The 25,994-nt window shown below is 43.4% G+C and overlaps 1 protein-coding gene across 6 annotated transcripts in view; it reads left to right on the top strand.

Annotated features, from left to right (window-relative positions):
- The first annotated feature begins 10,324 nt into the window (after nucleotides 1-10,324).
- The window catches only part of MRO (maestro), a 35,504-nt gene continuing 19,834 nt past the window's right edge, over nucleotides 10,325-25,994 (top strand). For 3 of the 6 annotated variants that reach the window (XM_017529577.2, XM_017529576.2, XM_017529578.2), the window contains exons 1-3: nucleotides 13,629-13,727; nucleotides 13,943-14,063; nucleotides 25,004-25,106. In XM_017529577.2, coding sequence (XP_017385066.1) covers nucleotides 13,688-13,727; nucleotides 13,943-14,063; nucleotides 25,004-25,106 — 264 coding nt within the window. In that variant the 5' untranslated portion in view covers nucleotides 13,629-13,687. Of the gene's footprint in view, nucleotides 10,490-13,628; nucleotides 13,728-13,942; nucleotides 14,064-16,687; nucleotides 16,797-25,003; nucleotides 25,107-25,994 lie in introns of those variants that run through there. The other 3 variants (XM_037738929.1, XM_037738931.1, XM_037738930.1) reach the window with 3 other exon arrangements.

A 25,994-nucleotide genomic window follows, 5' to 3' on the forward strand; every position in this document is an offset into this window, starting at 1 on the left:
GGACTCAAGCGATTTGCCTGCATTTGCCTCCCAAAGCACTGAGATTACAGGTATGATCCACTGAGCCTGGCTGCAAATCTTCTTGCTAATTGATATTCAAGATAACGTGGAAGACAGAGGGCAGGTGGTTCTTCCTTCCCCCATTACCAGTTCAAATGAATAATGTGGCCCCAGGGCACCTGATGCTGAATAACATCCAGATAGGTTCCCCTTCATCGCTTTCTTTTCTGTTCAGATCTGCAGGTTATGGAACCCGAGCCTCAAAAAACTGGCTGGCTGCTTTTAGAAAGCCCTAAATTCAAAACTTGAAAGCAGAATAAATAGAAAATAATTTTTCATTTGTATTTCCTGTAAAACAGCCAACTCTCGATTACCTAACTTTAAAATTTCATTGATTTCACAGAGTTTCCGTCTTTATGTCACCTTTCTGGAAGCTTATTGATTGAACAGTGTGTGTGGTCTTTATTTACCCTCTGTCCACAACTTAGCCTCACGCCATGGCCCATCTCCTGGTTGTGCCCTGGAGCTTCCAGCGTTGGAAGCTTTCTGGTTGATAATGCCTATTTTGACTGCAGCAGTAAAGTTACCAAGGACTAGAAATCCCCTGCTCCCCGCTTTAGCAACTGATGCTCATTTTGCTTGAAATCACTCAACATTTTAAGTGGAAGAGGAATGATGGCAGGATGTGGGGAGAGGAGGGAGGAAAAATATCACAAAGGGCTGTAGCTAAGATCTTTCCAGAAAGACAAGAGCTTTCCATTTAGTATTTGGAGTTTACTTGTCTAAAATATTTTAGCAAAATTGCTATAGCTCTAAGCTGCATTGTCAAGTCACGCCATGAAGACAAATATCTCATATAGCAGGTCCTTGCAAGGAAACAGCAAAGGGCAGGGGGAATGGTTACTTCCTACTGCCAATCACTGGGCAGAGTCTAGTTTTGGCTGTTAAATTAATGCCCCATCAACATCACACATATCCAGGGTGTGGGGGGCGGCTACTGAAATAATTATGGTAGATCAGCCCCTTTCATGACCATTAGTGAAATTCTGCTGAGGATCTCAGGCCACTAACTCTTTGAGCACACCATCTTAAGAAGTATCCTAACTATACTCTTAGAAGGCCATTTGGGGTACATGTTTGGGGGTGTGGCTGTAAATAATTTCCTATGTTGATGATGTGGTGTGCCTTAGTGATGGGAAGAGCCACATTCTCATCATCAGTAAAAAGGTCATGCTATCGTGAGGAGCTGCCTGACTGGAAGAGTGTCGCCACTATAATTCTTGATTAATTATAACCCATTGGCTATTAGTGTTACCGCCAAGAAGCTGCTGTGGAGACCTTCACCCAATGAGTGACCATCTTTGCACAACAGAGAAGGCCTATTGTCATAAACGAGTTAACACCCTACCACACACAAATTATAGTAGTACCAAACAAAATGTCTATTTACTTAAGCTAGTATTACATTTAATTAGTTGCTGGGAAATAAGAAAATGCATTTTCTAACAAGCTGACTCATTATAATTCCTGTCCTGCTTCCGTAGAATCAAATTCAAGTGTTATGAATGCCTCAAACAAATGTTAGTTTCTGTAAAAGTGAAAAGAAACACTAAAAATGTGATAAGCATTGTAAAGACTCAGATGAATGAAGGAATCATTTGCTAAAAGCCCATCATGTGCCAAGCACTGTGCTGGGGCCACAGGTTTGGAGTCAGCTTCCCCAAAAGCTGAAACACAGGCCTTGCTTTCCAGAGGCTCACAGCCCAGGGGCAGGAGATTCCCATGTGGTGATGTGAATACAAATTGGTTAGTGGTAAAGACCTTCTCAGCATTGCATGGGTAGAGAATGTTCAGACTGGAAGATCTAGCAAGGACCTTCCTTGTGGGGTTTGAACAAGGCCTGGAAGAAATGCTTAATTGGATTGGGGTGGAGGGAGCAATAGGGAGGGTTGCATAGTCCCAGATATGAAAATAGACACGAAATGTAGACATTTTCGAGGAAGTGAAAGGAGCTGACTGTGATGAAAGTGTGAGCCTGTGATGTCTCTGAGCTGGGAGGACAGCAGAGGGGAAGAGGAGATGATGTGGGGCAGCCATGCGGCTGGGTGAGGATACTGGCAGGCCTGCACAACGCTGAGAGTGAACACCTCCTAAAATTCTCCTAGGACATGTGTCTTTCTGGTCTCACCTTAATCCTGCCCCTGACTGTACAGAACAAACATCATGATAAACATCGGACAGAAGAGCCCAGCTTGCAACTTCTCTAAGGATAGGAACCATATAGGTTTTCTTTTTCTTTTTTTTTGAGACAGAGTCTCCCTTTGTCACCCAGGATGAGGTGCAGTGGCAGGATCTCAGCTCACTGTAATCCCTGCCTTTCGGTTCAGGTGATTCTCCTGCCTCAATCTCGTGAGCAGCTGGGATTACGAGCACCTGCCACCACGCCCACCTAATTTTTGTATTTTTAGTAGAGATGGGGTTTCACCACGTTGGCCAGGCTGGTCTTGAACTCCCAACCTCAGGTGATCCACCCGCCTCAGCCTCCCAAAGTGCTGGAATTGCAAGTGTGGGCCACCATGCCTGGCATTTTTCAATTTTATATTTATCTGTCGATTCCCTGTGTTCTAGTGCTGGGCAGAGACACTGGGACCTAGAAGATTCTCAATAAATGTGTATTGAATGATTAAATATTTGTTTAATGACACAGTCAGGGTAACCAAGGCAAATGTGGTAAGCAAATGAATAGTGGAGTTCTAAATAATCAGTCTCCAAATAGAAATTCAGCAATAAAAGAGTATTTGTTGTATTAATGTGTTGAGAGGAGACCTTGCCCTGGAATGAGTTCAGTGTTTAAAACCCATTTTCCAATGAGTAGAAGAATGGAATGTGTATAACTTTGGATCAAAATGTGTTTAAGTTGTAATCTAACGCAAGGTCTGATGCCTTGACATAGGGACAAATACATGATTCAAAATGCAAAACTCCAAAGTAGAAAAATGTTTTGTAAAATTTATAGCAGTTAAAGTGCTCTCCTCTGACATCCTTTACTGAAGGGAATTTTTTTAAAAAGTCATTTAATACAAACACTTCTTAAAAATAAACATATAAATGTCACTCTTTTCTTAGGTTTGAGGTTGCTATGTTACTTAATTACATTAAATGTAATTTCTGTTATTCAAAAGAAAATCTTTTTATTTTGCCCTCTTTTTGTGGAATGATAATATATGTGTAGTCTAAATAAATATTCATTTGAAGCCAGGTGCAATGGCTTACACCTGTAATCATAGCACTTCAGGAAGCTGAGGCAGGAAGATCGCTTGAACTCCCTGGAGTTCAAGACCAGCCTAGGCAGCATGGCAAGACCCTGTCTTTACAAAAAAATAAGAAAATAACTGGGCATGGTGGTGCATGTCTGTAGTCCTAGTTACTAGGGAGGCTGAGGTAGGAGGGTCGCTTGAGCCTGGAAGGTCGAGGCTGCAGTGAGCCGTGATTGCACCACTGCACTCCAGCCTGAGTGACAGAGTGAGACCCGGTTTCAAGAAAAAAAAAAATTCATTTGAGAGAATGTATTCTCAGCATAAAATGTATAATAATGAATTCAGCTTTACTTTATTGTAATGGTGGCTTATATTTCAGAAACAAACAGAAAGCTAGAATTCTCCTTTATCTGGGGACTGAAATCAAAGTGAGAAAGGCAACCAGTCTGATTCTTCTACACCTACTTAGCATGGTAGAATCGAGGAAGTACACAATTAGTAGGCTTCTAACAGCCTCTGGGTTTTTAAGTGATGGGCAGTTCTGCCCGCACTGTATTTATATTCCATTAGGACTGAATTAATAAAAGAAAGTGAGCTTAATGATACTCTTTTTCTATGATTAAATATATTAACTGTCCAATAGATACATGAATGTAGCATCCGTTTATTTTCAGAAGCAAGAATTGTGAGGTAGAAATGCCCCTAGAGAACAGAGGTGCAGAGAGGGTCTGTCTCCTGGGTCAACACCCAGCCCTTACCACCTGCCTCCTGCCTCCCTTCCTTCCTTGGACCCATTGCTATATTAAAAAAACAGCTGCAGTCTATTTTTGAATGCATTCTGTTGGTGGCATGCGCACAAAAATTTAAAAAACACCTCTTAGACTTTTTTTTTTAATGCCAAAAGGTATAAAGGAAAAAAATGAAAAGTCTTTTTTTCCAATAATCGCTGTTGCTTTTTAAAACTGAAAGTAGGCTGGGCGTGGTGGCTCACACCTGTAATCCCAGCGCTTTGGGAGGCTGAGGAGGGTGGATCACCTGAGGTCAGGAGTTTGAGATCAGCCTGGCTGACATGATGGAACCCTGTCTCTAGTAATAATTCAAAAATTAATTGGGTTTGGTGGTGCATTCTTGTAATCCCAGCTACTCAGGAGGCTGAGGCAGGAGAATTGCATGAACCCAGTAGGCAGAGTTTGCAGTGAGCCAAGGTCATGCCATTGCACTCCAGCCTGGGGAACAAGAGTGAAACTCTCTCTTAAAAAAAAAAAAAAAATGAAAGTAATAAATGCTTTCAGTGAGAAAATTCAAATACTATGGAAAGGTAAACATTTGAACTGAAAGCTTCCTTCTTCACCTAATTACTCTCTTCCTAGGAAGCTCCTATTAATAATTTCTTAAGTGTCTTTTCAGAAAAAAGGGCTATGTACCAGTCTATGTTTCTTTTTGAAAAGCACATAAATTGAATTATATTTTCTTTTATGCCTCTGTCTTTTCACTTAATACACTTTGAACATGTTTTCATTATCAGTAGGTACAACATAGATCTTCCTATATTCTTTTTATAATGCTTCCCAGTATTCCACTATGGAAAGGTATTCTATTTATGGACACTATGCCCTGCTGGTGGACATTTGTGATAATTTATTTTGCTGTTACAATAAGTACCCTTTTACATATAACTCAATATCATCTTTCATATGTATTCATAAGGTCACTGGGCCTTGGTATAGAGTTGCATAAGTTGTACACTGCATAAAGTGCCTTTTCCATGAGGGCAGCATTCAGTTTGTAGATGTCATAAATTTAAATACTTATTATGATAATTTTCTGTCAGATAGACATAAAATCTCTTCATGAGGGGATACTTTATTCTAATTTGAACAAAATCACCATGGCCCTGTGTAAATCAATGTTAAGAGAACAACTGAGTCAAAGGGGATATGCATTGGCAGCTCACGCCTGCACTTTGGGAGGCCAAGGCTGGTGGATCATCTGAGGTCAGGAGTTTAAGATGAAACTCAAACTCAGGAGTTTGGTGAAACCCCATCTCTACTAAAAATATAAATATAAGCCAGGCTTGGTGGCGCGTGCCTGTACCCTCAACTGCTCAGGAGGCTGAGGCATGAGAATCGCTTGAACCCGGGAGGCAGAGGTTGCACTGAGCCGAGATCTCATCACTGCACTCCAGCCTGGGTGACAGAGGGAGACCCTGTCTAAAAAAAAAAAATATTCCAGACCAAAAAAAAAAAAAAAGGGCATACATGGACTTTTGATAAATATTGTCAACTTCCCCTCCAAAATGGTTGTACTAAGAGAGATTGATTTTGACAGATACTAGGGCTTGGTTTCTAAGATCTAAAACATACTGTGTTGCTTTAAGTCATGGTCAACTTTTATTTACCTGAGGTTGTAAGAAAGAATGAAAACAGGAATAGCCAAAAGCTACCTCCCCAAAAATTCCCAATGAGAAAAATCAGGTAATTTGCATGTTGCCTGTTTTCCTTTCCTTTCTAGGGATGACCTAATGCACAGTCCCTTGAAGGACTGGATGCCAGCAGGGGAGAAAATAAGCCGCTCTAGTTGCAGGGTGCCTGAAACCTGCATAGTTGGTTCCGGAACATACATGTGTTCATAAAAATGTTTTCTTTTGTTCTTTTTTTTTTTTTTTTTTTTTGATTTGGTTTTTTTTTTTTTTTTTTTTTTTTTTTTTTTTCTGAGATGGAGTCTTGCTCTGTTGCCCAGGCTGAAGTGCAGTGGCGCGATTTCAGCTCACTGCATGCTCTACCTACCAGGTGCAAGTGATTTTCCTGCCTCAGCCCCCCCAGTAGCTGGGACTACAGGCACATGCCACCATACCTGGCGAATTTTTGTATTTGTAGTAGAGACAAGGTTTTGCCATGTTGACCAGGCTGGTCTCAAACTCCTGACCTCAGGTGATCTTCCCGCCTCGGCCTCACAAAGTGCTGGGATTACAGGCATGAGCCACCACTGCACACGGCCTTTCTTTCATTCTTTACTGGAGGAATTAAATGAACAATAATGGGAAAGGTGCAGTAATGCTATGATGGAGTTGTGGTGGGAAGCTGGTGTCATGGGATCAAAGACAGGACTGTCGTAATGCACCTGTTGTGGGGTATATAAAAAAAGGTTCCACTCTTAGAGTCTTCTCCAATCTCTCAAGGAAGAGTCAACAGCTCCAATAATAGGCTGAATACTTTATGACAGCAGCACGCACGGTAAAGCACTTTTGGGCATGGGTTTATAGTTTTATTGGTCACATTGTGCCTGACATCACTCTCATTGTCATTAAATGCCCGCATGTTTGTCACTCTGTGGGATTTGACTGGATTCTACTGTAAGTGTAAAGCTGAAGAATGAGCACGTGGAATGTTAAGCCTATGGTGAGTTTAAGAGGAAGTAATATGTTAAGCAATGCTCAAAACAAACTTAAAATAGAAACAAGGCAGGGGGGGATGGTGGAGGGGGCAGAGAAGAAAACAAGTTGAGAAAAGGTAAAAAAAAGGGGAGGAAGGAAGGCCATGGGAATAACTCTGCCCTTAGAGGTAAAGACAGAACTGGGGCGGGGCGGGGAAGGTGTAAAGACAGAATCCATAGAATAACTCCAACTGGCTGGGCTCGGTGGCTTACGCCTGTAATCCCAGCACTTTGGGAGGCCAAAGCGGGCAGATCACCTGGGGTTGGGAGTTTGAGACCAGCTTGATCAATATGGAGAAACCCCATCTCTACTAAAAATACAAAAAATTAGCCAGGTGTGGTGGCTCATGCCTGTAATCCCAGCTACTTGGGAGTCTGAGGAAGGAGAATAGCTTGAACCCAGGAGGTGGATGTTGCAGTGAGCCGAGATTGTGCCATTGTACTCCAGTCTGGGCAACAAGAGCAAAACTCCGTCTCAAAAAAAAAAAAAAAAAAAAAAAAAAAAAAAGCTGGGCGTGGTGGCTCACGCCTGTAATCCTAGCACTTTGGGAGGTCGAGGTGGGTGGATCACCTGAGGTCAGGAGTTCAAAACCAGCCTGGCCATCATGGTGAAACCCCATCTTTAGGAAAAAAAAAAAAAAGAAAAAGAATGACTCTGGCAGGACAAAGCTCAAGAGGAAGCCAGACATTTAGATCCCAGTCCCATCAACTAGCTTTGGGACTTTGGCAAGTTCCCCACTCACTCTTACCCCCTGTTTCCCTATGTGTTAAAGAAGCACAAGAATAACCCCCTTTCCAAGGTTGAGAGGAGAAAATGACAAATAGCCTAAGAACACTTTGAGATGTTAAGAGCAGAGATCACAGGCAGTGTTGCCTGAAGGGCTGATTTGACGTTTCATGGTGCTGTTTACTGATCCTGTTCTCTTCCACGATAAAGCATCTGTAGCTTTCTCACTGGGCCCTTGCACAAATAGGAAATGTAATGTGAGGATCTTAAAAGTCTGCAAAACTGCATGATTTAGAATGTAACACTAGCAATTGTCAGGGGCAGATAGCCTAAAAAGGCCTTATTGTGTATTTCTCTCTGTGATAAAACTCTAATCTGTCCTATGTTTCATCCTCAAGGATAAAATGTGGCTTCTTGTTGGCTGCAGCCTTGTTTAAAGGACAGAGATGTTTCTAGGCTTATTCATATTCACCCTTCATCAGGATGAGCACAGAGGGAGAAGCTAGTCACGCTGTGTTCCTCATTGCCTAGCTCAGGTAAGACAGCACAGAACAGCTTCAGGATTCAGCTGATTCTGTTAGACATTGTAGTTCAACACAGTTGATTGATTGCTATAGACTTAACCAGTTCAACTGAAAAATGTTTATAGAAGTTCATGATTACCTTTTGGAAGTAGGGGCGTTGGTGATGGTGTGGGAGTAATTAATATCTCAGGTAGGAAAGGCATTTAAACTTGAACTTATTTTTTTAACTTTTTTTTTTTTTTTTTTTTTGATATGGAGTCTCGCTCTTGTTGCCCAGGCTGGAGTGCAGTAGTATGATCTCTGCTCACTGTGACCTCTGCCTCCCAGTTTCAAGTGATTTTCCTGCCTCAGCCTCCGGGATAGCTGGGATCACAGGCATATGCTCCATGCCTGGCTACTTTTTGTATTTTTAGTAGAGATGGAGTTTCACCATGTTGGCCAGGCTGGTCTCAAACTCCTGACTGCATGGGATCTGTTCATCTTGACCTCCCAAAGTGTGGGGATTACAGGTGTGAGCCACTGCACCCGGCTTTTTTTATAAAAAAAAATTTTTAAAAAGACAGTGTCTTGCTTTGTCACCCAGACTGGAGTGCAGTGGCACGATCATGGCTCACTTTAGCCTTGCCCTCCTGAGCTCAGCCAATCCTCCTGCCTTAGCCTCCTGAGTAGCTGGTACCACAGGTACATGCCAACTTGCCTGGCTAATTTGTTTTTAATTATAGAGATGGGGGTCTCCCTATGTTGCTGAGGGTGGTCTCAAACGCCTAGACTCAAGTGATCTTCCCGCCTCAGCCTCCCAAAGTGTTGGGATTACAAGCGTGAGCCACTGTACCTGGCTAAACTATTATTTGCATTTATTTTATACTGAATGTATTCCTAGGCCATATGTTGTTTCTTCAGTTTCTTCTGGGATACCTTTTTCTTGTATGCAAATAACACTTCTGGTTTAGAAACAATTTGTTCCTTTTCAGCAAGAATCATCTCCATGTGGCAGGGGAACCTCTCATATGGGTTAATCTGACCATGAGCTCTGTAAATATGGTGTACATCTTGGCTTTGTTCAACTGGATGTGCTCAACGATCCAAGAATCTACATCTAAACCCTTAAGTTCCGCATTGCTTTCTGCATTTTTAAGCACATGCAGCAAAAATTGAACATTCTTTTTGGGCCACCAACCCTGTGACCAGCCCCAGCATTTAGCTTGGGCACACCTGCCAGCTCCACCTTTGTCATGACAGAAAGGCACACACAGCCTCTGAAAAGTGACATCTTTCAGGTACTTGGTGGGTTTTTGGATATGCATACCTTGACGGCCTGCACAATTACATGGGTGTTCTTAAAGGGAACATAAAGATTTGGACCCCATGGTTTGCACGATTTTGTGGAGTTTCCTGGGTCAAGGGATAGGCAAACCATTTTCAGAGATCACCCCAGGCCAAGAGCCTACAGAAAGAGCTTGAATTTTTTCTTGCATTCTGGTATCAATAGTCACTGTCAAGTAATAAAATAGAGAAAATGGAAGGCATAACAGCCAGATGATAGGTTGGATGAGGAAACAGCTGAGACAGATTTCTGTTTGTAGAGTTTGTAAAACTGCACCTGGGCGTGAGGAGACCTGGGCCACAGGGCTTGCCTGCTTCCCTGTGCTGGAGGGTATTTGAAGCTGAGGGATAAACCCAATGCTTCTTCCTGCAGCATCTATTTCATTGAAAGATTAGCAGCAAAAAGGCCTTTGTTTTTAGATTAAAACACAGAGGTGGACTGCTGGCAGCCTGTAATCCCAGCACTTTGGGAGGCCGAGGCAGGTGGATCATGAGGTCAAGAGATCGAAACCATCCTGGCCAACACGGTGAAACCCCCATCTTTACTGAAAATACAAAAAAATTAAAGGGGCATGGTGGCGCATGCCTGCAGTCCCGCTACTCAGGAGGCTGAGGCAGGAGGATCACTTGAGGCGGAGGTTGCAGTGAGCCGAGATCACGCCACTGCACTCTAGCCTGGCGACAGAATGAGGAGACACTGACTCAAAAACCAAAAAAACAAAACACATAAGTAGAGGAGTGGGAAGTAAATATGGCATGAACTTTGGGAAGAGCCTCCCAAGGCTGTCTGCCGTGGAGGCAAGTGAATTGTGGAGGAGTCAGCACCAGGTTAGGTGGCTCATCGGGGTGGCTACTGGCTGTGCCTTCATGGTCTCTGTGTTCTTGCTGGGCCTGCCTCCTGGGATGCATTTCTTGTCTGTCTCTCTGTCTAACCGGTTTTGCTAAGCCCAGGAGTGGATGTTCCGTCCTCTACGAAGGGTTTTCCCAGGTGTCTGCCCTTTGACTCATTATCACCACTTCTCCTAGGCTCTTATCAATTCCTGCCTTGCGCTGTGGGCACATAAGCCCCAGTTCCAAGTCCTCTACCGGTCGGTTCTCCTTGAGAGCGCAGTCTGAGTGTTGGTCCCACCTGTCAAGCACTCTGCCTCCGTGGAAGCAGGATCTCAGTAAACAGGAGAAAGAAGGAATGAATGAGAAGCTGGTCATCCCAACCTGGGGCTAAGGAGGTGGCTGATTTTATTTCTTTTTAGACATGAAAATCAAGAGAGGGTTTAGCTTACCCTGGGAGCCGGGTGGGGAGAGGTATTTCCTGAAAGAAGATGAGAGGCAGGAAACTCAAATCCCTCCCTTTAAGTTACATTTCCTGGTGGGGCATGGTGGCTCACACCTGTAATCCCAGCACTCTGGGAGGCCGAGGTGGGCAGATCACCTGAGGTCAGGAGTTGGAGACTAGCCTGGCCAACATGGTGAAACCCTGTCTCTATCAAAAATACCAAAATTAGCTGGGTGTGGTGGCGTGCGCCTGTAGTCCCAGCTACTCGGTAGGCTGAGGCACGAAAATTGCTTGAACCTTGGAGGCGGAGGTTGCAGTGAGCCAAGATCCCTTCACTGTACTCCAGCCTGGGTGACAGAGTGAGCCTCTGTCTCAAAAAAGAAAAGAAAAGAAAAAAGATAAATTTCCTGATTACAGAATGTGCATGCACACACACAGGGAAGTCCTTCTGAAATTCCTGAAACCGAAGATAAACCATTTTGATTGGTGAGTCTCTTTTGTCCTTATCTCCTGTCTATAGGAAGGTGAACTGTGGATTGCTTTAGCTTTGCCTGTTGCCCTTTTCATCAGTAATGCAGGCTAAATAATTACCGTCTCTGCTTTTTCCAGTTGTGTGAGCCATGTACTTCTGGCAATAAGGAAATGTTAATTGAGAATGAAAATAGAGTCATTAAACCTTACATTAAATAATTATGGTGTGTTCTTTTAAAGACATCGTGTTATCAGTACACAAATATGTTGCAATCGAGTCATCAAACTTGCCCTCTAATTTCCAAAGAAATGCACTGTGACCCAAGGTCACATAAGGAGAATCTTAGACTCTTGTGGGCATCGTGCCTTGATTTTGATCCTTCTCAAGTTTGTGCTGTATCTGGGATTCTCTAGGGGCAGTTAGCTGTGTCCACGCCCTTTATGAGAAGTGTTTAGTAGAGCTCAAGTCAGCCCAGTGCAAGCATCAGAAAGGCTCCTAGATATCAATTCCAGTTCTGGCCCTGATTTTCTTCGTAGTTTTAAGCCAAACAGGAAAATTTCTCTGCACGTTAGCTCTCCTGTTTAGCAATAGAGAAGATACTATTTCTCTGTGAAATGCCTTACAACTTGAATACAAGGAAACTTTAAGACATAAGGGGTCATTAATAGTGTACCTGTTGTAATTCTGTTCGTGGGGAGGAGGGGGTGTAAATTGCAGTTCTGATTCACAAAGGAGATTTTGCAGAGAATCTTTACAATCATACTTCGGACTTCTCCAGCCTCCTCTGTTCTTTAGATAATCTTACCACTTTTTTGGTCATTCTAAGCACTACATGGATTAGTTCAGTATATAGATTATTGCCGTATAAAACTCATTCTGTCTCTTAGCAGATAACCTAACTCTGGTTTTACTGAAAAGATTAAAGCTGATTTGGAAGAATTGAACTCACTCATTCATCTCAGTTTTGTGTTGATGTATCTTCACCTCTGCGGCTATCTCCCAGTTGCAGACAGAGGCAGCCACCTTTCTTCCTCCTCCAGAGCTAACCTTTCTCTTGCGCCCTTGATGCCCCCCTCCACCTCTTCCTATTACACCACCACTACTTGGCATCACACACATCTCCCTTGCAACCACTTTCAAACAAGGCTAGGCTTTATTCCATTTAAAAAAAGCACACAAGAAAACCAAAATGCTTTTGCTTGACCTTGCGTCTCTTCTAGTCTATTTATTGCTTTCCTTTTGCAACAAGACATCTCAATTTCCTCTTTCCTCATAGTCCCTTAGTTCTGCAGTCTAGCTTCCTTTCTCCGTCACTCTATTGAAATTGTGTCCTCAAATGTCACAGTGGTGCCCTTGTAACTTAATCTGAAGAGGGTGGTGTTTTAGCCCCATTCTTTTTATTTTCTCAGCAGCATTGATTTTCTTTCTTTCTACCTTTTTTCTTTCATCTTCCACGCTGACATAGTTCTCTGGTTTATATTTTTCTGCTTATCTCCTAATTGGGTTTTCTAGACCAGTCCACTGCATCATGGCTGAGTCCAAGCTCTCACATTAGCCTGCCTGTGGCTGAATTTTAACTCTGCCATGAATTAACTGCATGACCTTTGTTAAGGTAATCTCCCTGTGCCTCAGTTTCTCCAGCCTGAAAGTGGAGACTATAGTAGGAGTATTTTTTTTTTTTTTTTTTTTGAGATGGAGTTTTTGCTCTTGTAACCCAGGCTGGAATGCAATGGTGCGATCTCGGCTCACTGCAACCTCCGCCTCCTGGGCTCAGGCAATTCTCCTGCCTCAGCCTCCTGAGTAGCTGGGATTACAGGCATGCGCCACCATGCCCAGCTAATGTTTTGTATTTTTAGTAGAGACGGGGTTTCGCCCTGTTGACCAGGATGGTCTCGATCTCTTGACCTCGTGATCCACCCGCCTTGGCCTCCCAAAGTGCTGGGATTACAGGCGTAAGCCACCGCGCCCGGGTATAGTAGGAGTATTAACCTTTGGTTTGATGTAACAACTGAACATGATAGTCTTTGTAATATTTATCCCAACATTTGGCACGTAGGCGTTTTCATTGCATGTTAGCTATTAGCATAACAATACGCTTCTTGATCTTTGAAAATATAATTGTTCTTTTCTGGTTTTAGGACCTATTTTCTGCATGACCCAGTGCAGATCCAGACGATAACTAATTATTGATAAATAGACTTATGCACATAGTTAGAGAGTCCGGGGAAGGAAGGATGATGAGGGAGGGAGGCTCCTGAATTCTGCAGGTGCTGTGATTCCCTGGTTTTAATTTTGCTTTGCTTTTTACCAATAAATCATATAAATTATTGAGAGCTTAAATCGCTTTTTTCGGGACATAGGGTGTTTGTTGGGCAGGAAGGGACGTTAACGGTTAAAGCTCTAGTTGTTGGTGCAACAGTCAGTCACAACGAGGCTGCTAGGCATGGGACACAGTGTCCCATCCTTAGATTAAATGCACTCTAACAAGATTATATAAAGGAGGCAGCCACGGCGGCGGCTCTGGGCAGAGGCCGCCTGCAACCCGTCCATTGAGTCATGCCGCCATCCAGCGGCCGCACGGGGAACAGGCCTTGGCAGAGCCATTTTGTTTGGTGCAGAAGTCCCCAGAATTACTGTCCTCTCTGCAGAAAGTATCGGTCAGGCTGACACGAGGGAAGAATGAGAGGAAATCACAGCAAGGAGAAGGAAAAACACCTCAGTACGGCGTGGAGAAGCCAAGGGCGCAAGTGATACTTGTGCCAGCCTGCAATATCCTTGTCGGTTTCATTCCAGAACAATTCCCTCCCCCGCCCCAATACTCTATAAACTTTGACTTTCTTCTTTTATTTGTTACTCACTGCCCAACACCCTGTGCTGACCTGTTATCTTCAACAGACCCTGTGTCACCTCCTAATTTCCCTTCTTGAATGTTAGGAATTCAGGGCTGGGAAAATTTAGCTGAGTCATCACATTTGGCTACTACCCGGGAAAGCAGCTCCCCGAGTGAGGAACCGGCTCCAGCTCGTCACGTGGCAGCCGTCCGCAGGAGCCGCAGGTAAGGGACACTGCTGACCGGGGCAGGCCAGATGCAGCGGGTGGTGTCCTGGGTGCACTTGGGTTCCCCAAACCATTCTGGAATGTCACTGTGGTCATCGGTATCAGTGGGATTTCCACCTCTAGGGGGTAGTAGCTGTCTGGTAATGTTCTCTCTGTAAAACTGAAGTGGGCAGTGTTGACCAGGAAGCTGGTTTTGTTTGCTTTTCACAAACTATGTTAATTGATCAATAGATGGGTTATAGATCATTATACTGTCAGCAAAGAGCTTTAGGATGGCAGGGACTCAGGGAATATACTGATGCTTTGGCCTGAAATGTCTGTGGTCTGTCCTCCCTCGTTCAGTACACAGGACATTGCCCGGGAGCTGAACATGGGCTTATAGCTCAGTGACTGAAAGGGTGGCTTTCGGAGTCCTAAAATCTGCTCTGCCACTGCTATTTGACTTTGAGTTAATTGTTTAACATTAAGTCCCAGTTTCTTCTTTTCTAAAATGAGGACGATTTTTTATTTTTATTTTTTGAGAAGGGGTCTTGCTCTGTTGCCCAAGCTGGAGTGCAGTGGTGCCATCTCAGCTCACTGCAGCCTTTGCCCACTGCAGCTTCTGCTTCCCGGGCTCAAGTGATTTTCCTGCCTCAGCCTCCTGAGTAGCTGGGACTACAGGTGTGCACCACCATGTCTGGCTAATTTTCATATTTTTAGTAGAGGCGGGCTTTCACCATGTTGCTCAGGTTGGTCTTGAACTCCTGGCCTCAAGCAATCTGCCTGCCTCGGCCTCCCAAAGTGCTGGGATTATAGCATGAGCTACCGTGCTCAGCCTACTATTGTCATTTATAAGTTCAGTGTTGGAAGGATTTTTAAGCAATCTAACAGTTTCTACTGCTCATTTTACAGATGAGGAGATAAAATCAAAGTGTTTTATTATTTTGGCCTTCACAATATACCTTTTGGCTTCAATAAATAAAAGGATTATTGACCAAAAACCTAATACTTTGAGTCAGAATGATTCAAGTGTGCAAAAGCAGATAGAAGTCAGTGTAAAGCATCAGTCATCTAAGTTACCCCAAATCCACGTGTCTTCAGTAAGATAGGTAGAAGCACAACGTGGGAATGAACACAAGCCCCAGCTGGGGTCTTGGGACTGGTAAAAACCAGGGGGTCTGTGCATAGCTCACTCAGGAAGTATGTCCCAGAGGAAGAATAATTATTGAAGAACATGTGCAGAGATGCGTACAACTACAAGCAGGGCTGTGTCTTTGGCTTCCAAATGGCCAGGTGACCTCCTGGCCTTGGTCATACAAGGCTAGGCACATGTGGTGACCATAGAAACCCACCAGAAAATGTCATTCTCCTAGGAAAGATGTCTGTCTTAGGGGTGAGTGGGCTTGAAGGAAGAATTACAATACCCTAAGAAATCTTGGAATCTGTATACTACGTTCATTTACAGTGTGTTTTAAACGTTCCTCTCTCAGATCCTGTGTTGCAACAGATGGGAATGATCCTTTTGTTTTGGTTGAACTGGGTGTAAAGAACTTAATGTTTTAGAAAGGAGGGAGGCGCTGCAGGCAAGGAGGGCACAGGGGTCCTTTAAGAAGCTGCAAGAACAAGAAACGAGGCTCCAGTGCGGGACCTCGTGACCTTGATTTAACTCCTAATTTGTTTTATTTTTTTAAGGAAACTTTTAACTGGAGAATAGCATCCTAGAAAAGTTGAACAAATCATAGACAAACAGCTGCTGTGATTTTAATTTTATTTGGAAAGTGAAATTCAAAGTGCTTCACAAACATATGGTATCAATCCCTGGTTCTCTGCAAAGACACTGACCTCCTTCCCTTCCTCATCCCTCGGCCCCAGCTCCCTCCCTGACTTTCATGGTCTCTACTACTGCATGGGCTCAGCCTAGAGGAGTATGTTGATTCTGGGTTTATTTAATTTCCAGAGCAGAAGCTCTTCTATACCAGCATGTGTGTAGCATCACCAGGCACCATGTACAAAAAGTGCAATGCTCAGACCTGACACTGCCTGAGATTCTGATACAATAATCCTGGGCAGGGCTGGAGTTTATTATTATTATTTTATTTTTTTAGAGGTAGGATCTTGCTCTGTGGCCCAGCTAGAGTGCAGTGACGCAATCATAGGTTATGGCAGGCTCTGACTTCTGGGCTCAAGCAATGCTCAGCCTCCCAAAGTGCTGGGATCACAGGGGGGAGCCACTGTACCCACCCCTGGCTTGGAGTTTATGACAAGTACCCCAGGGAATTCTGATATAGAAGGTGCAGCCAACACTGAGAAATGCTTTCCTTTTCCTGCACCCAAGATCGAGATAAGCCCTGCAACCTGCAAGATTAGACTACATCACAGTTTTTCTCTTGTTTGCTAGAAGAGGTAGTGAGCTCACGATGGAACTCTGTGTGAGTTTCTCTAACCACAGCTCAAATCTTCCAGGTGGAACCACTCAGTTCTCACTTACTTTGCCCTGCTCGGGAGCATGATCTTGAGTTCTACTCATGCCTGTGAAGGCGAGGCTGGCTGCTTGGTTTCTGAAGCCTGGGGAAGCTGCCTTGGCTGGCTACAGCCCTTAGCTGTTATGCTAATCTTGCAAGAGAAGTCAAGCAAAAAGAACAGGGCAGCAGGTTTGTTTTCCTTCCCAGTGGAAAAGAGCTTCAGGCATGGTTTTCTTAGGCCTTGGAACAGAGACACCAGCAGGTTTATAATGAGGCCCGTGCCCTCCTTGGTGAGTGTACCCTCAGCTTAAGGGAGTTTTGCTTCTTTTATTTTGTTTTTGAAATTTGAGATTTTTTTTTCATTTGAAGATAAATGAAAATCACAATATACTAAAATCACAAATATGCTTATTTAAACACCCAAACCTATTTATCTAAAACAGACTTTGCAAACATACAAATATCTATTCTCTCCACATGTCAGCACCCATTCAGATCATGGTTTGGAAGTGGGGAGATTAGAATTCCCTTAAACTGCAAGTCAGCAGGTGTTTCTTTATAGTTAATGTTAACAAAACTTATGCAAAACAGTAATTGACAATGGTTTTCTTTACTAACTCGCAAGGAAATTTTGTTAAAGTGTCTGTACAAAAATGCAGAAAAACTGAACTATATACATATTGAAAAGTTAAAAATGCCTTAATTTTTTATTATTATTATTATTATTATTATTATTATTTTTTTTTTTGAGACGGAGTTTCACTCATGTTACCCAGGCTGGAGTGCAATGGCACCATCTCGGCTCACCGCAACCTCCGCCTCCTGGGTTCAGGCAATTCTCCTGCCTCAGCCTCCTGAGTAGCTGGGATTACAGGCACACGCCACCATGCCCAGCTAATTTTTTGTATTTTTGTGACCCACCTGCCTCGGCCTCCCAAAGTGCTGGGATTACAGGCTTGAGCCACCGCGCCCGGCCAATTTTTTATTCTTGATATCAGTGCTCCAATTTACCGGGCAATGTACCTGATGTAATGAAAAGAAAAAGAAAAAGCTACAGCAGATGAAAGGCCGTAGGGATGTGCATCTAGCCAATGCTACACTGCATTATCAATGGCTGCCCTTTTTGTAAACTGTGGCTGTAACAGTCCTGAACAAGAAGAGTTTTCTGTTTAAGCTGCAGTCACTTTTCTAACTATGGATCAGCATTCCTTCCGCGGCAGATTTTTACAGTTCCTCTAATGCATTTGCGACGACTGTTTCAAGGTAACTTGCTGCTTTCCCGAATCTTCTAGTTCTTTCTCCTGCTAAGAACTGTAGCCCTTTTCTGCTGTTTTTATTTTTTTGGAGACAGAGTCTTGCTCTGTCCCCCAGGCTGGAGTGCAGTGGCGCAATCTTGGCTCACTGCAAACTCTGCTTCCTGGGTTCAAGCGATTCTCGTGCCTCAGCCTCCCAAGTAGCTAGGATTACAGGCGTCCGCCACCATGCCCAGCTAATTTTTGTATTATTAGTAGAGATGGGGTTTCACCGTGTTGGCAAAGCTGGTCTCAAACTCCTGACCTCAGGGGATTCACTCACCTCGGCTTCCCAAAGTGCTGGGATTATAGGCATGAGCCACCATGCCCAGCCTCCTTTTCTGCTGTTTTTAGAAACTTCTGCTGCCATATCCACCATTTCCATCACCAGATCCATAACCATCACCTTAGGAACTGCCTGAGCTTCTTCCACCAAAACTGCCCCCTTTCATGGATTCATAATTTGATCACTGTTTCCAAGATCATTATAGTTCCCACCACCACCGTAGTTCCCACCACCAGCATTTCCTCCTTCATTGTAACCATCATATCATTCACCACTGCCACCATATCCACTACCTTGGTTTCCACATCCTGGTCCACCACCACCATGACCCCTCTACTGTTGTGACCAGGATCACCACCTGTAGTTGCTACCATCACCTCCAAATCCATTCTATCCACCATCACCTCCTGCATAACTACCTCTGCTGCCATCACCTTCACCACCATAGCCTCCTTTCCACCAAAGTTTCCACCACAGCCAAAATGATCTCTACCACCTCCAAAGTTTCCTCCATGACCAGCCAAGTTGCCAGATCCACTTCCATGACCTCTTTATGATCCAGAAGACTCCATGTCATTTAGAAAGGACCCTTTTTACTTCACAATTATGCCCATTAATGGCACGGTATATCTGAACAAGAATTTCATCCGTTGTTTCATGATCATCAAAAGTTACAAGACCAAATTCTCTCTTTTTTCCACCCTGCCTGGCTTCCATAACTTATTTATTTACTTGTTTATTTATTTAGAGATGGAGTCTCACTCTGTCACCCAGGCTGGAGTACAGTGGCATGATCTTGGCTCACTGCAACCTCCACCTCTTGGGTTCAAGCAATTCTCCTGCCTCAATCTCCCAAGTAGCTGGGATTACAGGCATGTGCCACCATGCCCGGCTAATTTTTGTATTTGTAGTAGAGACGGGATTTCACCATGTTGGTCAGGCTGGTCTCAAACTCCTGAGCTCAAGTCATCTGCCCATCTCAGCCTCCCAAAGTGCTGAAATTACAGGTGTGAGCCACGGCGCCTGGTCCATAACTTCTATGGTTTCAATGTTGTCACACTTCTCAAAGGAGTCTTTCAAATTATATTCTTCTGTATCTTCCTTATTATCCCCCAACAAACATTTTCTTCACTGTTGGATGGGCTCCAGGCTTTACAGAACCCTCTCTAGAAACAGCTGTCTTTGGTTCCGTTACACGCCCATCACACTTTGCTGTGTGGTTGAACACACTTTGCTGCACAAGTCTAAGTCCCAAAACCAAAACCCTGAGATGTTTTGTTTGGGAGTTTCTCATTACCACACAATCTGTGGGCGTGCCCCATTCCTCAAAATGTTGGGCCTCTGTAGTTTCAAAGCTTAGGCCACCAATAACCAGTTTTCTCAACTGCCCTAATTCCTGTGGGTCATGGCTCTCCTCCCCGCCCCACCTCTGGCTGCAGCAGCAGACGGTGATGGCCCGATTTGGGTTGGGGCAATTGGGTGACAGCTTTACCTCCATTTTGAGGTTCTTTTTATTTGAAGGTAATCTTAATGATGTTAAAATTCACAAATATGCTAATATAAATAACCAATCCGATTTGGCTAAAATAGATTGTGTTCAACTCGAATTCACCATGGGACAGGAGTTTTGCTTCTTTCAGGCTCCCTGTACCCATTATCAGGCACCTGACAGCTCTGAACCGGAGCATCTGACCTGAGGATCATCAGGTTCTATGAAACATAAAATTGTTAAAAGAAAAGCCCCAGAAAGAAACATCCAAGTGTGTTTCTTGACTCCAAGTGAATTTTAAATTTTTAAATTTTATTTTAGTTGGCGGGCGTGGTGGCTCATGCCTGTAATCCTAGAACTTTGGGAGGCTGAGGTGGGCAGATGGCCTGAGCTCAGGAGTTCAAGACCAGCCTGAGCAACACAGTGAAACCCTGTCTCTACAAAAATACAAAAACTTAGCCAGGCATGGTGGCACACACCTGTAGTCCCAGCCATTCGGGAGGCTGAGGCCGGAGAATTGCTTGAACCCGGGAGGTGGAGGTTGCAGTGAGCCGGAATCACGCCACTGCGCTTCAGCCTGGGTGACAAAGTAAGACTCATCTCCCCCCACAAAATAAAGTAAATGAATAAGTTTTATTTTAGTTTCAAGGGTACATGCGTGGGTTTGTTATAAAGGTACATTGTGTGTTGCAAGGGTTTGAAGTACAAATTGTTTTGTCACCCAGGTAATAAGCATGATACCCAATAGGGAGTTTTTCAATCCTCATCCTCCTCCCACCCTCCACCCTCAAGTAGGCCCTGGTGTCTGTTGCCTTCTTTGTGTCCATAGGTACTCAACGTTTAGCTCCCACTTATGAGTGAGAACATGTGGTACTTGGTTTTCTGTTCCTGTGTTAATTTGCTTAGGATAATGACCTCCAGCTCCCTCCTCAATGCGAATTTTAAAATCCCTTTATTCTGGAGAGAACCAACGCTGTTCTGTTGTGGTTTCTTTCTGTTAATGCAGTGGTTTTCCAAGTGTGGTCACCAAACCAACCACATCCCAGTGTCACCTGGGAGCGTGTTGGACATAGACATTATTAGGCCCTGCTGCAGATGCACAGAATCAGAAACTCTGGGGCCTGGGCCTGGGAATCTGTGTTTTAACAAGTCTGCTGGGTGATTCTGATGCACACTGAAGTGTGAGAACCACTGGTTTAATGAGGAAGCCTGTGGGAATACCTTCAATCAAACAGAGAATCTCAGATCAGCCAGGTAACTGATGGAAAGAGAAACTCATGCTAATTGATGGGGGTGCAATTTTCTGGGGTTTTATTTTGGTTCCCTATTGCAGTGGCGAGAAGATTCCTCTTGACCAGATAGATATGAAGGAGATATAGGTCCTGTAAATTAGGGGTGAGGGGGTGTTTTCATGGACCTTTCCAGAATGGAGCAAATCCACCTGGGTTTCATGGACCAAATCCATCTGGGGGGCAAGGATGGCAGAGAAACCGAGTTCCCATGCATCTCCAGATCAAGTGAGTCAAATGTTCCAAAGTACATCTGTTTAAAGGGTCAGCTTCTATGAGAGAGGAGTGTGTCTTGGTTTGCTTAGGACTTTTCCAGCTTTAGCACTGAAAGTCCCATGCCCCTGGAAGCTCCCCAGCCCTGAGAAAACCAAGGCAGTTGGTCACTGGTCAATGTAGCTCAGAGACTGCCTGCTGGAATTACTTGGTGAGCTTTAAAAAATACTGATGCCTGGGTCCCCCTCCAGAGATAATGTTAGACTTATTCTGGATGTTTAAAAGTTCCTCAGGTGATCCTAATGCAGCCAGGGTTAAGCCGTTGCTGCAGCTGCTTGTCTACCATTTCTCCTATTAAAAAAAATAAAATATGGCCAGGTGTGGTGGCTCATGCCTGTAATCCCAGCACTTTGGGAGGCCAAGGGGGGCAGATCACGAGGTCAGGAGTTCGAGGCCAACATGGTAAAACCCTGTCTCTACTAAAAATACAAAAAATTAGCCAGGCGTGGTGGTGTGCACCTCTAATCCTGGCTACTCAGGAGGCTGAGGCAGGAGAATTGCTTGAACCCAGGAGGTGGAGGTTGTGGTGAGCCTGGGCGACAGAGCAAGACTCCATCTCAAAAAAATAAAAAAATAAAATAAAAAAAACACAAAACACATACAAGTCAATGGTTCTAATGAGGTTGAACCCCTACCACACATTATATACAAAAATTAACTCAAAATGGATGAATGACCTAAATAGAAAGGCTAAAATTATAAAACGCTTAAAAGAACATATGGTGGTAAATCTTCATTACCTTAGATGTGGCAATAGATTCATAGATATAACAAAGCATGAGTAAGAACAACAAAAATAGACAAATTGGACTTCATGAAAAATAAAAACTTTTGTGCACAAAGGATATTATCCAGAAAGTGCAAAGATAGTCCACAGAATGGGAGAAAGTCATATATCTGATAATGGTCTAGTATTCAGCATATATAAAGAATTTTTATAACTCAGAAAAAGACAACCCAATTGAAAATGAGCTAAGGATTTGAATAGAAATTTCTCCAAAGAGGACATATAAATATCAACAAGCACACAAAAAGATGCTTAGCCTCATTAATCCTTAGGAGAATGCAAATAAAAACCACAAATGACAGACCACTTCATACCTACTAAGATGGATATAATAATAAAAACAATAATAATGGAAAATAAAAGTTGGTAAGGATGTGGAGAAATTGGAACTCTCACACATTGCTGGTGGGAATGTAAAATGGTGCAACCACTGTAGAAAACAGTTTGGTGGTTCTTCAAAAAGTTAAGCATAGAATTACCATATGATGGCTGGCCATAGTGGCTCATGCCTATAATCCCGACACTTTGGGTTGCCGAGGTGGGTGGATCACTTAAGGTCAGGAGTTCGAGACCAGCCTGGCCAAAGTGGTGAAATGCTGTGTCTGTTAAAAATACAAAAATTAGCTGGGTGTGGTGGTATACACCTGTAATCCCAGCTACTTGGGAGGCTGAGGCAGGAGAATCCCTTGAACCCAGGAGGCAGAGGTTGCAGTAAGCCAAGATTGTGCCACTGTACTCCAGCTTGGGAGACAGAGTAAGACTCTCTCAAAACCAAAAACCAAAAAATTACCATATGACCCAGCAATTCTACTCCTAAGTATATACCCCAAAGAACTGAAAGCAGATACCCCAACAAATAGTTGTGCACAAATATTCATAGTAGCATTATTCACAATAGCCAAAAGAGAAAAACAGCCCAAGTGCCTATCAACACATGAATGGATAAACAAATTGTGGTATATCCATACAAAGGAATATTATTCAGCCATAAAAAAAAATGAAATGCTGATTGATACATGCTACAACACAGATTAACCTTGAAAACAGTATACTAAGCAAAAGAAGCCAGTTATAAATGGTCATAGTAATGTATGATTTCACATATATGAAATATTCAAAATAGGTAAATCCATTGAGACAGAAAGCAGATTAATGTTGCCAGAGGCTGGGGGAGGATGGAATAGGGAATGAGTGCCTGATAGGTGCAGGTTTTTCCTTTGGGGTGATGAAAAAATTTTGGTATTAGACAGAGGTGGTGGTTGCAGAGCATTGTTTACATGGCTAATTGTATGTTACATGGATTTCCCCTAAATTAAAAGAAAATCATCAGGTTACTCATATCTACAAAGCACAATTGAAATCAAGCTCTTTATAAGTCTGAGTCCTCCACAGCTTGCCTTTAACTACACTCCCCGCTCCCTGTAGCCTATCTTCTAGCTCTCTCCTACCATGATACTACATGGAATCATGATACTACATGGAATCCTGTTGAATCCCTTGTGTCATATATGCTCTGCCTCTGCTTCCAAGCTCACCAGTGTGCTTTGGAAAGCCTCCACCAGCAATTTCAGCCTATGGTCCTCTCTCAACTCCAGTGGCTCTTAACTTTATGCCCTTCACACTCAGAGCATAGGCCCTGCTTGGCATCCCCTGGGAGCTTGGACGAAAGGCGGAATCTGGAGTTCCGCTGCAGAAACGCTGAACAAGATCTTCAAATGATTTTAGGGGACATTAAAGTTTGAGAAGTGCTGGGTTGTACTAGTTGGCCCAAAGTCAGGCTGTGGATCAGAATCACTTGGTAAGCTACATTTATGTATATTATATTCTTTCAATAATACATGCGCATGGTAAAATTACAAGCTGTACATATACAAAAAAAGTAAAAATGTAAGTTTCTCTCCCATCTCAGTTCCTCAGTTCCAGCCCAGAGGCTATCTCTCTTAACGTTTCTTGGGTATTTTTCCTCCTTCTATGCATATGCAAGCATGTATGTACATATGTATTTCCTGCCCTCATTTTGATTTTACCCAAATGGTAAATACTGTACACACGGATTTGCACTTTTCACTCAACAGTATATTGTGAAGATTATTTTAGCACATGCTGATCTGCCCAGTTTTCTTCTTATTGACTGCATAGCAGTCATTGTAAAGTCGTATAGTTGTAAAATATGTAATTTATTTATGTTAAAACCATTGGCTGGGGACAGTGGCTCACGGCTGTAATCCCAACACATTGGGAGGCAGAGGCAGAAGGATTGCATGAGCCCAGGAATTTGAGACCAGATTGGGCAATGTGATGGGACTCCATCTCTAAAAAGAATTTAAAAATTAATTGGGCGTGGTGGCATGCACCTGTGGTCCCAGCTACTCAGAGGCTAAGACAGGAGGATTGCTTGAGCCTGGGAGGTTGAAGCTGCAGTGAGCTGTTTTCCTGCCACTGCACTCCAGCCTGGGAGACAGAGCAAGACCCTGTCTCAAATCCCTGCCCCACTCCCCTTTCCCCTGCCCAAACCATTAAAGAACACAATATTGTTTATTACCAAGTGCTATGGTAGCTCTCCTTTGTGTATATCTTTGAGCATATGATGTGCTGATATCTGTAGGATTAAAGAATTGCCAATTATGTGCACTTTAAAGTGGTAAGAGATAGTGCCAAAATCCTCTCTAAAAAGAGGTGCCAATATACATTCTTGGAGAACTTTCAAAAACACAAAATTTGAGGCTACTCTGTATTTCAATTCATGAGAACTCTGTGGGTAGGACCTGGGAATCTGCATTTTACTTCTTTTGTGATTAAAAAAAAATCTGCAGAATGGAGGGAAGAACCAGAGGGCAGATCCCCCTTGACCCCCAAGCTGCTATTCCTCTTGGGCTACCTTGGGTTGCTATTTATCTACGTGACTGTTCTATCTCCTCACCACAGTAGAAGGTTCCTAACGACAGGCCTCAGGATTGCTGCCTCTTTATATTCTTACTTTGGAACAGTGCATTGTACAACAATATTTGTCAATGATGATTGTCTGTGTCGTATATGATTTTTTTTTTTTTTTTTTTTTTTTTTTTTTTTTTTTTTTTTTAGTTCCATGGACCAAAGACAGAGGAGAATCCTGGGCCAGCCCCTTTCCATCCCTACTTCCCAGCCCAAGAAGAAAAGGACATCAATGATATCTTTATTTTCCAAGGTCTGACACAAAATATTATGAACAAATTTTTCCTCCCAGCAACTGTTTTGTAAGATGTATATTTGCCTGGTCTGCGGTTAGTTAGGCCTGCTCCACTGAAGTACCTTCTGAAAAAACTTTGATGACAGTTCTTTTAACAGGGATAGGATGTTTACAGGATGACAAGAAGATTAGTTGAGAATAATTTAACTTGCTGCCAACTCAATAATACAGATATGGAATGAAGCCAGGTGGGGTGGCTCATGCCTGTAATTCCAGCACTTTGAGAGGCTGAGGGGGGCAGATCAGTTGAGCTCAGGAGTTCTAGACCAGGCTGGGCAACATGGCGAAACCCTGTCTCTGCCAAAGATACAAAAATTAGATGGGCATGGTGTCATTCACCTGCCATCCCAGCTACTCAGGGCCGAGGTGGGAGGATCGCTTGAGCTGCAGAGGTAGGGGCTGCAGTGAGCCGAGATCATGCCACTGCACTGCAGCTTGGGCGACAGAGTGAGACCCTGTTTCAAAAATAAATAAATAAATAAATAAAAGATAAAAAGAGAATAAACTGTGATGAAGATTCAGGAATAATAGGGAGGCTTGGAAATCACCAAATCTCATCCATAGCACTATTGAGATAGCCAAATCTCAAGCCAGTCTCTTCCCTGGCCCCTTTCTAAGGATGGTGGGGAGGTGGCTTTTGTCTTTGATCTTGTCTGGATCTTCCATCATCTTGATTCTGACTCCAGTACCTGTTGCTGTTTTCTGGGTCCTGCTGCACACCTGGGTCTTCCTGGCATGAGAGTTCATAGGCTTACTACAAAGACTCAGAGACTTGCCCATCTCTTGCCCCATACCTGGCTCTGAAATTACTCAGAGTTTAGTTTTTTTTTTTTTTTTTTTTTTTTT

Source organism: Cebus imitator, unplaced genomic scaffold, assembly GCF_001604975.1.
Source record: "Cebus imitator isolate Cc_AM_T3 unplaced genomic scaffold, Cebus_imitator-1.0 Scaffold60, whole genome shotgun sequence".
Taxonomy (NCBI): Eukaryota; Metazoa; Chordata; class Mammalia; order Primates; family Cebidae; genus Cebus; species Cebus imitator.